Source organism: Sorex araneus, chromosome 10 (assembly GCF_027595985.1).
Source record: "Sorex araneus isolate mSorAra2 chromosome 10, mSorAra2.pri, whole genome shotgun sequence".
Lineage (NCBI taxonomy): Eukaryota > Metazoa > Chordata > Mammalia > Eulipotyphla > Soricidae > Sorex > Sorex araneus.
In genome coordinates, this window is record NC_073311.1 from 46,521,540 (window position 1) to 46,538,399 (window position 16,860).

General features: G+C 45.3%; 1 protein-coding gene across 1 annotated transcript in view; it reads left to right on the plus strand.

Moving 5' to 3' along the window:
- The window catches only part of C10H12orf75 (chromosome 10 C12orf75 homolog), a 49,421-nt gene that overhangs the window by 11,604 nt on the left and 20,957 nt on the right, over positions 1-16,860 (plus strand). The window contains exon 2 of the mRNA XM_055118233.1: positions 7,146-7,170. Coding sequence (XP_054974208.1) covers positions 7,146-7,170 — 25 coding nt within the window. The remainder of the gene's footprint in view (positions 1-7,145; positions 7,171-16,860) is intronic.

Consider the following 16,860-nt stretch of genomic DNA (forward strand, 5'->3'; position numbering starts at 1 on the left):
CATGCTCTCAGGAATTACTCCTGGCGGTGCTCAGGGGACCATACGGGATGCTGGGAACCGAACCCGGGTCGGCTGCATGCAAGGCAAACGCCCTACCCGCTGTGCTATTGCTCCAGCCCCACAGATTGCTTTTTTTCTTTTTTTTTTTAATGTTTGACACTTTATTTAAGCACTGTGATTTATAAAGTTATCCATAGTATAGTTGTTTCCAGTATTCAGTGTTCCAGCACCAGTCCCTGCCACCAGTGTGACTTTCCCTCTACCAGGGTCCCCATTGCCCATTCAGCCTCCAAGTCTGCCCCTGTATTGCTTGTTACAACATTTATCTCACAATGGTGTCACTAACGTTTGTCTGAGGATTCACTGGGTTGCTTGGTGCTAGTTGAGCCTTCTGTGTTACTGTTTTGACTCCTTGAGCTTAATGGGCTGCTTAGCCATGCTCCTCACGGACCCTCGTGAGGTTTGGAGGTGTGCTGCCACATCTGAGGCTGTGCGCTCTAGAAGCCGGAGCAATGGGATGATTCGGCAGCTTGGAGTCTCTTTGGGATTAGCTGGGGGAGCTGCGTCATTTATATGGGAGGAAGTCAGGCGTGGGTGGGGTGCTGGTTCTCCCAGGGGTGGGAGGACTTGTTCCACCCCCATCTGGAGAAGGCTTCCAGGGAAAGGGCCTGCCTGGAATGACTCAGCTCTGGTGTCTCCAGATTAAGGTTTTAAGGTTCTTTCGTTTTGTTTTGTTTTGTTTTGTTTATGGGCCACACTCAAATGTGCTCAGAGCTTACTCCTGGCATTATGAAGGGGGAATCACTCCTGGTGGGACTCTGGTGACCGAATGCAGTGCTGGGGATTAGACTGCTGTCAGCTAGAAGCAAAACAAGTGCTAGAACCCCTTAGCCATATATTTTAAAGCCATGGGCAAGCCTTTTTTACTTCGAGGCTCATGAATAAAGCATTATACGCTTCGGAAGTGTTTGAAATAAAAGGGGCACACATCATCGTAAAATGAAGTAAAAATCGAGAACAGTCAGCAGTGGGTAAATGGTCAACCTTTTCTTTCAGAGGAAGTGTTCTTCTTTACACAACCTCAACACAACCTCAATAATTGCTTCTCACTAGATCTGAGTCTGTATGCTATCCTGCAAGCAAAGCTCTCTGCCTCTCTCCACTGTTTTGAGAAAAGACTTAAAATTGTTACGTTTATATAGGTTTAGAAAATTCTTATTAAATCTTTTATTTACAGGCATACTAATGGTCTGTGTATTTTGTGATGCTTTTATTCCACTAGAAATATTACCTTCTCTCCCTCTGTATTGCTCCTAGGGCTATTACGATAATGCATCAGGCTATGTTTAAACAGTAAAGAGGCATTTTGGCAGGAAATGAAGTGGTGCTAACAGGAATGAATATTCTATCCCAAGGGCCTGGGAAGAAGTAGGTACACATCTGTCTGTGTGTCCATATCTGTTGAGTAAGTAATAAATTATACAAACCATAAACACAAATTTAAAGCAGTGAAATTTTTGCCATTATCTGAAAAGTTTTAGGTGGAAACGCTTTATTGCATAAATATAGATGAAGTATGCTTAAACTTTATTGTGAGTAAAATTTAGTTTTCTTTTATTGAAAAGATAAAATAACCTACTCTGAATAACTTTATGATATTATACTTTTTCAGAAAAAAGAGGTGTAATCTATATTGTATATACAGATTTTCCTTGTTTTCAGAAGGTGAACCGTTGTTTGGTATCATTTGTTAATTTACTTTTTGAGTTTGGGAATTCTAATTTTGTTGATTTACATGAAAAAGCACTTGATTATTCCCAGACACCCCCAATGACCTAAAAAATGCCAAACTGGAGCCTTTTACTTTTTGAATTATCTGGGAAAGCCAGATCTTGGTATTTTAATAGTATTGTGGAGGGTTTCTGAGAATTGCAGTATTGCTTTCTTCGTTTTGTTCTGGGGCTGTGCTCAGGGTTTACTCCTGGCTCTGTGCTCATAGTTCACTCCTGATGGGGCCTGGGGGCCCATATAGGGTGCCAGGGATCGAACCCCAGTCTCCACATGCAAGTCAGATGCCTTATCTGCTGTACAATCTCTCCAGCCCCCTGATTTTTTTTTTTTTAATCTGAGAAGTTGTTTGTTGGGGATCCTTATTCTGGCTCTCCTGCTTCTCATCTGCTAGTGAACACATATTACTTAATTTCTACACTCATCACACATAGAAATTCAGAAATTTCGCTTTGAAAACAGTGGCAAGCAGACAAAGTGTGTGTGTGTGTGTGTGTGTGTGTGTGTGTGTGCCACGCACATACACATCTTATTGGTACAGTGTTTTTATTTAGGGGGGGCTGGGGTATAACTGGTGGTGTTCCGGGACTCCTGCTGTCTCTGTGCCCAGGTATCACTCCTGGCAGAGCATAGAGAACCACAGGGGGAGCCAGAGATGGACGTTGGGTGGGCTGCATGCAAGGCAAGTGCCGTTCCCCGCCCCCCACGCCCGCCTCTCAGGCAGCCCCCATCGATAGAGTGCTTTTGGCTTGGCCCATCTCCTCCCTCCAGCTGCTCGATAGATGCTTCTTCCCTCTGAAGAGAGGGACGCTAGAGAGCAGGCAGTTGGTCCCCTGACTTCCCTCCGGAAGAAAGCCTCAGACATCCGCTTTGAGCAAGCCCAGCTGGCGAGACACCCCCGGGGTGCCCGAGCCTGGTGCAATCAAGGTGAAGTGGATCCCGGTGGCTAATTAAAATCCACACTCATTAGGCTCCCTATTCCCCTTTGGAAAGGAAGCGCTTTGTCGTCTCAGCTGCCTCTCTGGGCTCCGCACGCCGGCCCCCTACGCTGCAGACACAAGTCAAGTGCTTTAGTGACTCAGGCAGATACAGCGACAAGAACTTGGGGTTGTGGGGCCCTTTTCCTTCCAGCCCCCGATGGTCTTCTTTCAAATTCTTTTACAAATTTTATTATTTAAAAAATTTTTTTCTTGATCGAGGTTCTGCGATTTAACATATATGGGATGGCTTCTCGTGCACATAATTCTGACACCACACCCTCACCAGTGTCCTCACTGCCCTCCCCAGGGACCCCAGTCTCCCTCCCTGTAAGCCTCCCCACTACCCCACCCCTTCTTTTAAGTTCTTCCCCCAGGAAGGGCCTTTTGTTCCTGAGAAGTCTTTTTCTCTCCTGATGGGTCAGCCTTTTCTCTTTGGACTGACATCCTTCTTACCTTATCAGGCATTAAGTTCCTGCAGAATCATCTCCACAGGGGGGCCAGCCTTGGGTTTCATTTTTTGGAGGGTGATGCCCAGCAGTGTTCAGGGTTTATTCCTGGCTCGGCATACAGGGATCACTCCTGGTGGGGCTCAGAGGACGTTATGGGGCGCCAGGGATTGAACCTGAGTGGGGTGCATGCAAGGCAAGCATCTTACCCATTGTATGATCTCTCGGGCCCCTCATCTTGCATTAAGGGCTGATAAAGGGACTGGCTGCTGAGGGGTCACTCTGTTCAGGTTTTACCCTGGTTTATTACTTCCCTGAATTCATTGCCATGGGAACCCCCCTAGGTGACTCCCTTCTTAATCTCTGTGCTCTGTTTTGAACGTGTAGCATTAGACATCTTAATATCACTGACACTCCTTACAGTTCTCTGAGTAATTTTTCCTGAAGTCTCATTTGCTTACTTTGTAACACCTCTTCCTTTTTCACGTCTCTGTGACTTGTGCAGAAGTCATCTTAGTTTCTAACTCGCAAGAATTGTGATCCTATATTTGGGTGAGTGTGATTGCTACTCATTCAAACGTACTGTTTTGGCTGAACTTTGTGCTGAGTGCTTGCATGCTTTATTATGCTTTTAATGGTCATAGTAACCTTTGAGAAAGGCACGCTGACCCCTCATTTGACAATAGCAGGATGTGAGGTTTTTTCAGGTTAAAGGGCACGAAGTTGGAACTAAATTCTGTTTTGCCCAGATACAGATATTGGGAAGAAGGCCGTGTTGTGTGGAGACTAATACATGGGGTCTGGGAGAGATGGGCTGTTTCCACCACGAGGATTCGTGAAAGAGTGGGGGTGGGTGTGACAAGAGAGGGATTCCTGACAGAGCAGAGTTAGAAAATCAGTGATTGTTGCTGTGCAGACGTCTTTGAGACTCCCTCATTCATTTAGGACACCAACTCCACACTGTTTCCCTGACTTCACTTTTCTTGAAGATTAGCACATCCCATGGCTGCTTACAGAGATGCCACTTGGCAAAGTGTGGGATTTAGAAAAGGGAAAAAAAGTTCTGGAATTGATTAAGTTCAATTGCGATGTAGCACTGTCATCCTGTCCCATTGTTCATCGATTTGCTCGAGCGGGCACCAGTAACGTCTCCATTGTGAGACTTGTTGCTACTGTTTTTAGCATATCGAATACACCACAGTAGCTTGCCAGGCTCTGCCGTGCGGGCGGGATACTCTCGGTAGCTTGCCGGGCTCTCCAAGAGGGACGGAGGAATCGAACCTGGGTCGGCCACATGCAAGGCAAATGCCCTACCCACTGTGCTACCCACTGTGCTATCCTTATCTGTTGTTCCAGTCCTCCTTATCTGTAATATAAGAAAACTGGATTAGCTGGTCTGTAAAATCCTTCATAGAGTCAACGTTTTGGACTGTAGAGGAGTTACTTCAAGGGGTAGAGTAAGTTCTCAAGAGTCCAGTTTGGTCCCGGGGTGTGGCTCAGATGGTACAGTGCAGGCCTTGCCTGTGTGAGGCCCTGGGTTCAATCCGCAGCACTACTTGGCACTCGGAGCACAGCTAGAAAAATGGAAAGCTTATGGTTTCCTGGGCTTTTCTTTTTATTTAAAACGGCCTTTAAAGGGATTGTTTCTGAGTTTTAACTTTGCAGTTCTGGCGTGGTGGTGACGGTGTGGCTGGGTTCAGACTTGCTGTATGCCAGAACTGCATCCAGACTCATCCCAGAGCCCTCAGGTGACCTGCTTGAAAAATCGTATTTTCACCCTGCTTCTGTGGAATATTATTTATTTGTGTGAAAATTTTTTTTCTTTTTGGGTCACACCGGTGATGCACAGGGGCTACTACTGGTTCATGCACTCAGAAATTTCTCCTGGTGGTGCTCAGGGGACCATATGGGAGGCTGGGAATCGAACCTGGGTCAGCGGTGTGCAATAACCCACTATGCTTGTGCTCCTGCCCCCTATTTGTGTAAATTTTTATTTTTTGTTTTTTGGGTCTGGAGCGATAGCACAGCGGGTAGGGCGTTTGCCTTGCACTCAGTCAACCCAGGTACAATTCCTCCACCCCTCTTGGAGAGCCTGGCAAGCTGCCGAGAGTATCTCACCCACACGGCAGAACCTGGCAAGCTCCCTGTGGCGTATCTGATATGCCAAAAACAGTAACAACAAATCAAGTCTCACAATGGAGACGTTACTGGTGCCCGCTTGAACAAATCGATGAGCAATAGGAAGACACTGACAGTGACAGTGTTTTTGGGTCACTCTTGGCAGTGCTCACAGCTTACTCCTGGCCCTCAGAGATCCTTCCTGGCAGTGCTCAGGGGGCCTTATGTGGTGCTGTGGATCGAACTTGGTTGGTGCATGCAAGGACAGCGCCCTTCCATTGTATTACTTCTCCAGCCCCTGGAATATTATTTTAATAAAGAAATTGGTTTGTTTGTTTATTTTTGTTTTAAACACAAGAAATTTATTTATTTTTCCTTTTTTATAATGTAGGATTACTGCTATTTTTTCCAGTCATTGATTAAGCTGATTGAATTGGGCATGAACTCCACATTACTTTTGTTTGTTGTTCAGAATGCTAATTTTATTTTATTATTTTATTATTATCCCCCCCTTTTTTTGATTCACCGTGAGATACAGTTACACAGCTTTCATGTTTGAGCTTCAGTCATACAATCATCAAACACCCATCCCTTCACAGTGCACATTTTCCACCACCCAAATCCCCAGTATTCTCCCACCCCCACCCCTGTTCCAACCCTTCCCCTGCCTGTGTGGCAGACAATTTCCCCCATACTCTCTCTCTACTTTGGTTACATTCGATATTCTAATTTGATATTTTGACACCAGTCTCACCACCACTCAAACCTGCCGAAAAGGCAATGCTAGACGATTTGTTTGTATTGTTTGTTATGGATAGAATATAATGTCCAGGAAATTTTGTGTCATTCTCTTCTGGATGCTTTAGTTTTATAGTCTTTGGATCTTGGCCATTGATAAGATTACATGGTGGGCTGGGGGACAGTTTGTGGGTGTGACTGCCAAACTACTGGAAAACTGGGGACCTGGGGAGAGGAGGCCCAGTTCTGATCTGAGTGGGCTCGGAGATCTCAGTCACAGGTTCCCGCATGCCTGGGTTTTCCTGCCAGTTCTCTATTGGGTGATTTTCATCCCATCTTGAGTGAGGCTTGTTCCCACTTGGGTGAGGCTCGTCTGAGCATGTGGAGAATGGCCTTGAGCATGGCAACAGTTTGGTTTTGGAAGTTTTTGGCTGCTGGGGTTCTGCTTGGGGTGGGGAGGGGGACTCAACCAGCCCCCCTCTGAGGTCCTCCGGTGAGGACAGCCTGATGTGGGTCAGGAGATTCTGTGTTGTTCTATTCTGGGAGCTTTAGTTTAGTCTCTGGATCTTGGCCATTGATGAGATTACATGGCGTCGGGGGCAGTTTGTGGGTGTGACTGCCAAGCTACTGGTAAACTGGGGACCTGGGGGGAGGAGGCCCAGTCCGATTCACATGGGCCTGGAGATGTCAGCCATGCTTCCTGCCTACCTCCATGCTACAGACCCTAACTGTGTCTATTGATCTCTTTTAAGATTTATGGGTCTCTGAAATAAGGCCGCAAAATCAGCTTATAAAGCTGAGCAGGAGGTGGTTTGTGGGTGTGTCTTCCACATACCTAACTTTTGACCATTTAATTTTTTGGTAAACTTGGCCCCAAGTTGTTGGGGTCTGGCTAAAGACACAGCAGCAATTTTGGGGTATCAGGAAGCCTGAAGGCACCATCAGGCTGTTGATGCACTCGCCCTGCAGGTACAGGTTTACCTGCTGGCGGCACCATACCCCCTGAGAAATTGGTTTAAATATTTTATGCAATATCATCACACTAATATGCAAACCTGTTTTTTTTCCCTCCCAGGCCCTGCAGGAGCAGCCAAAGATGTGTAAGTACTTACTACTCTGCTTTTGAAAACTTTCTGAGGAAGATGCTGTTTTTCACAGTTAATGACCTTTCAGCTGTGGCGGGAAGGACAGGGTCTTCCTTTCTGTTCTGTGCACAACTCAAGAAGGTCATTTGTTCTGAAAACTGAAGTACTATTTGGAGGATGTTCTTATTTGTGGCTTTTTACTGCAGCTTTTAGTTGCCTCTCACACTTCAGCTCAGAGCCCTATTTTGTGTTCTTCGGTGCTACGAAAGAAACCCAGGTCCTTCCACCGGCAAGACAAGTGCTCTGTCACCGAGCTACACGCCGACCCTTTAACTCAGAACTTTAAAGGTGACATTTCGTAGAGCTCTGGCCCCCACTTGGCTGGAGACTTCTAGTTGAAGTCCTGATTCTGCGAGAATTAAGCTTGATGGCTCCTTTGATGCTGGGCGCTAGACCGTGTGAAAGCCAGAGCCCGACATTCGCTGGGACAGCCAGGCGTCAGAGTGACTGTGCCCATTCAGTGTGGCCAACACCGAGTGGCCCGTACACCATTGGGCGTCTAATGGAAGGGCGACTCCCTGCGAGGGTTTCTGGAGCTCAGAATCTCTTTCAGTATCCTGCAGCACCCCTTCTCTTTATCTTCTCTGTCCTCATTCTAGGTTGGGAGGGACACCAAAGGGGTTCACCCTCCAGAGTGGCCACAAGCTGCCATTTATGGTTACTCTGCGGAGGGTTAGGATCAACCCTGCCCCACGCACCCCCAAACTGGGTGAACACCAAAACTAATGGTCATCCATCCTCCAAACACACACACACACACACACACACACACACACACACACACACACATACACACACACACAACTCCCCAAGAGGGCATGGATAGATATAGATATAATACATAATAAGGCTTTCTGAAGAGAGCTAAGTAGTCACACTGCAAATCGGTCCACACAGTTTGTGTGACGAAAGAGCCGAGAGCCTTCGGTTGTCATTGTGGCTGGGTGGGGACTGCAGGGATAATGCAGCAGGTAGGACCCTTGCCTCGGTGCACCCACCAGGGTTTCATCTCTGCTAACTGGACCCCACCAGGAGTGCGTGCTGGCATGGGGGGGGGGGCTGGTTTGATCTTCCCACCATCGCAGAACTCAGAGTTCCAGGGCTTTGTATCAGATCCTACACTGAAGGGGGAAGAGAGGGCCATGGTGGGGCTTGAACACCATCAGTGGCCAAAACTCCAACATTGAGCAAACAGCTTTTTTTTTTTTTTTAAACAAAGATTTCAGAGGCTGTGTTGAATGGGGTTGTCAAGTGTTTGGGCCACTAAATACGTTTTCTGCGAGGCATGGGGTGCAAAGGAAGCCGTGCAGATTGCCTTAAATCCCCGGCGGTGGGTTCCGTGCAGGGACTCCAGCTCCTTGCCCTCCCTTCGGTCTCTTGGGCTCCCCTTCACGCGCGCTTCCGTGTCTGTATGATGCTGTTACATGACTCTCCCTCAAGCCCAGCTTCTGCCCTTTGAGTCCACTGATCTAAAATGTCCAGTTATTTTCTGTTGTCCACTGGATTGAACCCAGAATCCTTTGGGGTGTGTGTGTATTGGGGTTGGGGGAATCCTCTGTGTTTCAGCGTTTCTCTAACCAACTTCCCAGGACCAGGGAGGAGGGTATGATTGTGGTGGGCAAGCCAGGCCCGCCCCAGGGTGAGATCTCCAGGGGTCCGTTTGTCTTTTCCTTTTTTTTTTTTTTTTTTTTGCTGTTATTCTCTCTGTCCTGAACGGTCTTTCCCCAGTTCTCTGCCTAAAAATTCTGCTAATACATCGGGACTTAGACTGTATTTTTTCATTGTTTGTGAGCACGATATCTAGGATTCCTCAACGAGGTTGTGCCTGGATACACTGTTTTCATGAAGACCTTGGTGGGCAGCTTAGGCCCTGGGGCTGGTGCTACAGGGTTGGGACCTCCCCGAGAGGTCCAGCTGTAGTGCCCGGCGCCTGCCAGTCCGCTGCATCCCTCAGTTAAGTCTCTCCTCGCAACTCTCGCAGCCTCGTGCACCTCCCAAATTGCATCCCGTTGGCCATCTACGCAGTTAGTATCTTCTCTCTCCTCTCCCTGGGGAATTGAGGGGAGTGAAATGCCTCACGCCCACCACTGCTTACTAATGTCTTGCTTTGAAATAGCGTTTAATAAATGGCTGATGAATGAATCCCATCATGTCTCTTTAAGGAGAGACAGATTTTGTCATTTCCTCTTTCTTTCTTTCTTTCTTTCTTTCTTTCTTTCTTTCTTTCTTTCTTTCTTTCTTTCTTTCTTTCTTTCTTTCTTTCTTTCTTTCTTTCTTTCTTTCTCTCTTTCTTTCTCTCCTTCCTTCTTTTCTTTCTTTCTTTCTTTTCTTTCTCTCTTCCTTTCTTTCTTTCTCTCTTCCTTCCTTCCTTCCTCCTTCCTTTCTTTCTCTTTCTTTCTTTGTTTCTTTCTTTCTTTCTCTCTCTTTCTCTCTCTTTCTTTCTTTCTTTCTTTCTTTCTTTCTTTCTTTCTTTCTTTCTCTCTCTTTCTCTTCTTTCTTTCTTTCTTTCTTTCTTTCTTTCTTTCTTTCTTTCTTTCTTTCTTTCTTTCTTTCTTTCTCTCTCTCTCTCTCTTTCTTTCTTTCTTTCTTTCTTTCTTTCTTTCTTTCTTTCTTTCTTTCTTTCTTTCTTTCTTTCTTTCTTTCTTTCTTTCTTTCTCTCTTTCTCTCTCTCCATCCCGTCCTTCCTTCCTTCCTTCCTTCCTTCCTTCCTTCCTTCCTTCCTTCCTTCCTTCCTTCCTTCCTTCCTTCCTTCCTTCCTTCCGTGCTGGGGGCATCAGCCCAGAGCCTCACTTTACCACTCAGCGACATCCCTGGTCCTTCCTCTTTCTTTTTTACAATTTAATTTTTGGGTCATACCTGGCAGTACTAGCAGGGAGGGGCCACTTGGGCACAGTGCTCGGGGATCACGTCTCACACTGCTTAGTGCACATGGTCCTGGGAATGGAATCGTGGCTCTGGCATGCAAAGCACGTGCTCTAGTCCTTTAGCCCATCATCTCTCCAGCCTCAAATAATTTCCTACAGTGACTCCCCCCGCCCCCTCCACCCCACATGGCCGTGTTTGTTTGGGGAATGGGGACTATTTCCAGCAGTTTTGGGGGACCCTATGGTACCAGGAATCAAACCTGGGACGTTAGCATGCGAAATATGAGCTTCAGCCCTTTGAACCATCTCTTTAGCCCCATTCTTTCCTTTAAGAGCATGGACTTTTCTACTAAAATTTAGTGATTCTTCTGGAAAGTAGACGTTTTGTCAACAAAAAATCTTCCGGAGTGTGAGATGCGATGCCATTTAACTAACTTTAAGATTCCCAATTCTCCAGATTTAAATTTTCTGTATATATCTATAAACCCCTTAAAAATAAACATAGTAAACTTAACTTTAAAAAGTTAAAGATTGGGGCCAGAGCGATAGTATAGCGGGTGGGCATTTGTCTTGTACACAGACGACCAGGGTTCAATCTCCAGCATCCCATATGGTTCCCCAAGCACTGCTAGGAGTAATGCATGAGTGCAGAACCAGGAGTAACCCCTGAACATGGCTTGGTGTGACCCAAAAAGCAAAACAATAATAATAATAATAGTAATAATAATTATAAGTTAAAGATTATTATAGTTTTGTTTTTCTTTGCACAGAAGTTTTATTCAAACATTCTTTTGAGTTTTGAAAGTTAAAAGCTGTAACTTTGAAAATCATCTATAAGTTAGATGGTCTTGAATGTGCAGCTAAGAAATGAAGGCATTCCGACTGGTTCAGCCCTTCTGGAAAACAATTTGGACGACTCTCAAAAAATTAGATATTGAATTCCCATTTGACCCAGCAATACCACTGCTGGGAATATATCCCAGAGAGGCAAAAAAGTACAATCGAAACAACATCTGCACATGTATGTTCATCGCAGCACTGTTTACAATAGCCAGAATCTGGAAAAAACCCGAATGCCCCAGAACGGATGACTGGTTGAGGAAACTTTGGTACATCTATACAATGGAATACTATGCAGCTGTTAGAATAAAGGAGGTCAAGAATTTTGTAGTCAAGTGGATGGGCATGAAAAGTTTCATGCTGAGTGAAATGAGTCAGAAAGAGAGAGACAGACATAGAAAGATTGCACTCATCTATGGTATATAGAATAACAGAGTGGGAGACTAACACCCAAGAACTGTAGAAATAAGTACCAGGAGGTTGACTCCATGGCTTCGAGGCTGGCCTCACGTTCCGGGGAAAGGTCAACTCAGAGAAGCGATCACCAACTACATTGTAGTCGAAGGCCATGTGGGGGAAGGGAGTTGCGGGCTGAATGAGGGCTAGAGACTGAGCACAGCGGCCACTCAACACCTTTATTGCAAACCACAACAGCTAATTAGAGAGAGAAAACAGAAGGGAATGCCTTGCCACAGTGGCAGGGTGGGGTGGGGGGGAGATGGGATTGGGGAGGGGGGGAGGGACACTGGGTTTACGGGTGGTGGAGAATGGGCACTGGTGAAGGGATGGGTTCCCAAACTTTGTATGAGGGAAGTATAAGCACAAAAGTGTATAAATCTGTAACTGTACCCTCACGGTGATTCTCTAATTAAAAATAAATAAATTAAAAAAAAAAAAGAAATGAAGGCATTCTTTTAATTAGGAAGATTCAAACTTTTTTTAGAGATGGATCCTCAGAGAAGTGGCAGAATCACATATAGAGTATGACACTTCAAATAGGGCCCCCACAATGTCATACAAACCACAGAGACGTATCGGGGGAAATTATGGGTAATGTAGTATAGTTCAGTACCTTCTGAGGACCAGAACAGAATGTGATTCTCCCTTTGTCAGAGTTTAACGCTGGTCCGCATATTGAAGGTTGAACAGGAAGTTCCTGAAGAGAAGGGTGCAAACGGTGTTCCTGGCAGAGGAGAGAGCACGAAAGGACACACAGGTGCAGGGGGGCCATAGCTCTTCCAGGAAAAACATCAGCCAGTTTGTTTCTGCAGAGGTGATGGAGGAGGCTGCTGGCCTGGAGCCAGCTTGTAAAGGGTCATTTGTGCTAGACCAGTAATTGCACTTGATTGTGTTTATCAGAGTCGTTCAAAGTGTTAGGGTTGGAGGCCAGGGCATCAGTACCATGGGTCGGGGGCGCGTACCTTACATACGGCTGACCTGGGTTCTACCCCTAGCACTGCATGTGGTCCTTTGGGGTCCTGCCAGGAGTGATCCCTGAGCACAGAGCCATGAGTAAACCCTAAGCACTGTGGGGTGTGACCCCCCTCTCAAATAAGGTAAGGTTGGGGGAAGTAAATGGATATGTTCAAGCTTTAGGGTGGTAACCCCCAGCCTTTAGGCGAGATGAGGGAAGTCTTGGAGCTGGCCTCACCAGACGTAAGACAGTAGAAGTAGCTATGGGAGCAGAGAAGAGAGCATCTGTTTAAAGTAACTTTGAACCGGGCTGAGAAGATGTGATAACTGAAGGGGGAAGGAAAGGAAGCAAAAATCTGAGGATAGCACTGTAGTTTCAAACTAGAGCCAAGGAAGAGGATGGGAGTGGAGCGGAGGAGACACTTACTCCCAGTGAACCTTGGGCAAAAGATTAATTTCACGGGCACTGTGAAGACAAAGGCAGCCTGGGAACGGTACCTACATTTCAACACCCCCTTAAGGATGTCTCTCAGGGCAGACCTGATCAATCATGGAGGCAGGCTCTGTTTGCCTGTTTCATTGAGCCATCTGGGGGGAACCACTGTGAAATCGACTTTCACCTTTCTCCCCAGTGTCCTCTGCTTTCGCTAAGCCATTTGAAGATGGTGTCTCTCAGACCACGTAGAGAATCGCCCAGTTTTCTGGGTCTCTCCAGGCGTACAGGAAGTGTATGTTATTAGTATATTTCTTCTTATGTTTTCTCTTATTCATCAGACTCAAGCTTATTGGATAATTTGTCCAGCCTCTGAGGGACCTAGAAGGGTCCGGGATGCATGCTTCCTGTCATATCTTAACTGGTAATCCAGTGTCCAGTAAAAGAAGAGAAGTCACTGGCTGTGGCGTGCTGGTCACGGTAGTCATGGGGGGCAGTGCAGCCTCAGTGAATGGCTGTGAGTAATAATTGAGTCAGTGTGGAAGGAAGCGAGGAGCGAGGAAGTGATTCATCATCTTTCATTTTATACTGTTAGTAGGGTGGAGAGATGTCAATAGATTAAAGAGGAAATATATTTCTAAAATATTTCTGTTATGAAAGGAATACCAAGAAACTTTGGAAAACATGGAAAAGGATTTAAATATTTTTGTTGTGAAAGGGATACCAGGAAAATTTGAAGAGAACAAAAAATTATTCTTTGAAGAAAACAGATCAGCTATTATCCTTCCACTAGAGACAACCATTGTTATTGCCTTCCATTTCTTCTTTGGTTTTTGTTTTTTGGGGGCCACAGTTGGTGGTGCTCAGGGCTTTCTCTCAGCTCTATGTTCAGGGGATCACTCCTGGTAGGGCTCAAGGGTAGAGCAGTGCCAAGGATCGAACCCGGGTTGGCCACATGCAAGGCAAACCCTGTACCCACTGTACTTTCTCTCTGGCCCTTTCTTCCATTTCATTGTGACTGTTTCTGCTTTTAAAATGGTGATAGCATGTGGATATTAAATAGTGTATGAATGCTTTTTTATATAGAAGGAAGTGTACCTGCATGTATGCTGCAGTGGGATAGGAATAAATAAATTAAGAGACATTGAAGACTATCTGGAGGAACCTTCTGTAAGGAAGGAGAGAGTGATCAATGGAAGTAAGTCCTACAATAGTCCAACTCTGGAAGGCTGGAAACTCTGGATGGTTAATCTTAAAGGGTGAGATAAAAAAGCACAGGGAGGGGGAAAGAGATCTAGGGATTTAATTATCCAAAGGCAGATCCACAAGCTTATCAGAAAGCGTGCCTTTCTTTTCCTCTCTCTCTCTCTCTCTGTCTCTTCAAAATTAAATCACTGTGCAGCAACACGCAGAATAAAACAGAAGAGAATTCAAAGCAACCACAATGCACTGCTTCCACAACCCCACAAAAATCATTTATATTTTTATTTTTTAGCAAATTATTTTAGCTACTTGGCACAAATGGGTTGTGTGAGGATATTTTTGGTTGGAAGTGGCAGAAGCCCAGTTTAAACTTCTCTAAACAAACAAACAAAAAGGAATTTATTGGCACGTGCAACGGAAAAGCCTGAGGGACGCAGCTTCGGTCGCAGCTGGATGCGGCGATCGGATGGTAGGAGGTGAGGATCTGCTTCTCTCCTTCTTCTGGTCCCTTTCCCCAAGTGAGGACAGAGACGACCAGATTATAAATGACTAATTTAATCATTTGTGTGGGAAAAGGACTTCTCTTTCCCAGCAGTTTAATTATAAGCCCTTGGCTAAGCTTCCCATGGGCTTCCTGTTCTCCGCATAATCCAGTGGGTCAGGGGATCCTGGGCTTCTCATTGGCCAGGCCTTGATCATGTATCCACAGCTGGAACCAATCCCATTGGCCTGGCCTGGGTCATGCGTTCAGGGCTGGAGCCAATCAGTGAGTGCTCTACCTAGCTATGTGTCCAAAGAGTGGCAGAGTGCTGTATCCCACGCAAAAGAAAATCAGGATGCTGGTAGTCAGCATGGGGGTGGGGGATGGGAAGAGCATTAATAATGGGCAGGCAGAAACTATGCCTGTGTTCCATGTCCATATGGATTACTCTTCATGTTATTAAAAAACAACAACATCAACAGAAAACCTTCTTGACTGACATTATATTTATTTATTTATTAATTTTTTCTTTTTGGGTCACACCCGGCAATGCACAGGGCTTAGTCCTGGCTCCCGTACTCAGGAATTACTCCTGGCGGTGCTGGGGAGACCATATGGGATGCTGGGGATCGAACCCAGGTCAGCCGCGTGCAAGGCAAACGCCCTGCCTGCGGTGCTATCGCTCCGGCCCCTTGACTGACATTTTAAGTAATATTTATAGGAATATGTTTTAAATAAGAAGCAGTCCAGTTGGGTATGCTGTTGAGACAGAAAGATTACAGACGGTTTAAACAAGATAATTCGAATACTTCTTTCACTTAAAACTTGTGAAGTGGCAACATTAGTTATATTTCCTTCTGTAGGGGCCAGAGAAATAGAACAGTGGTAGGGGGCTAGTGTAGGAGTGTTTCCTGAGCACAGAGCCAGAAGCACCACTGGTGTGGTCCCAAAACCAAAAGATTCTTTCCTTGACACAGAAACTTTACTGTTAGGGAAGGGAGCAACTATAGAGAAAAATATTTTGGAATGAGTTAACACAAAATATGTTGATCTGTTATCCATTTTTTTTTTAAATATGACTCTCTCATCTTGAGTCTCCTTGGAATTCTTTATACATTTTCTATGTCTAATGCACCTGTAAGTGATTCCTCTGTCGCTCTCAGAGAGCCCGGCAAGCTACCGAGAGTATCTCGCCCCCACAGCAGAGCCTGGTAAGCTCCCCGTGGCGTATTCGATATGCCAAAAACAGTAACAACAAGTCTCACAATGGAGATGTGACTGGTGCCTGCTCGAGCAAATTGATGAGCAATGGGATGACAGTGACAGTGACAATGCATCTGTGTCAGTAGCCCACTCTGTTCCTCATTACAGACTTGGAGGTCTCTGATAGATCCACTTCCCTCTGCTGAGTGGTAGGCAAGGCCATCATATGAGGGGAGGCAGGAGCATTGAAGACGCATGTATTGTATTTTGACGCATCAAGTGTGGGTGTGAGTGTGGAGAAAAATACCCCTCAAGCTTTGTTGGTGGGAATGTAAGTGGTGGGAATGCAACTGTTTTGGAAGGACACTGTGGAACTTCCTGTAGAAGCTGGAGCTCCTGATACCCTAGGAGCCAGGCCTCCACTTCTGGGTATTAGCAGCATTATTCATGACAGTATGACATTATTCATGACAGTACAATATGGAAGCATCCAAAGCACCTATTGATAAATGATTGAATAAAGCTAATTCGGTAGGTTTATACTACCAAATACGATTTGGCTATTAAAAACCAAAAAAGATGAAAATTTGCATTCCCAACTAAATGGAAGGACCTTGAGAGAATTATGAGAGGTGAAATATATTAGAAGGGGTGGAAGTATTGGTTGCAGTTTAAAGAAATGAAATTGATGAACAGACAAAACACAGTAAAAAGGCAAACCAATGGATGCTGATAAGAGAACTAAGATCTTTTGAAGAGAACAGTGGTAGAAAGGAGAGGAGAAAGACGTGTAAAAGAATAAAACTAATAATATGATGTACAGAGAAGATTTAGGTGGTCAGATATATGGTTAGTGGCTTGATTTATATGTATGTATGACTCCCTGGGATAGGAAAAAACATGCATTTTAGAAACAGAATCAGATTTAAAATTTCCTTTTTCACTTCTGGATGTGTGCTGTTTTTTCCTTAGTGTTAGTGTCAATAAAATTGGGATAATAATGGCATGGACCCTTTTCCTCATTCTCACTTAGCTGCTCCTGTTTTCTGAACACTGTATGCTCTGCAGTGATTTCTAGTGCCGTACACATGATGTCATTCCAAACCCATGCCAATCGCAGACAGATGCTGCTGTTTTTTGATTTTATGAATGAAGAGATGGGGCATAGAGAATTAAAATATCCCATCACAGGTTTTGAGAGTTATCGG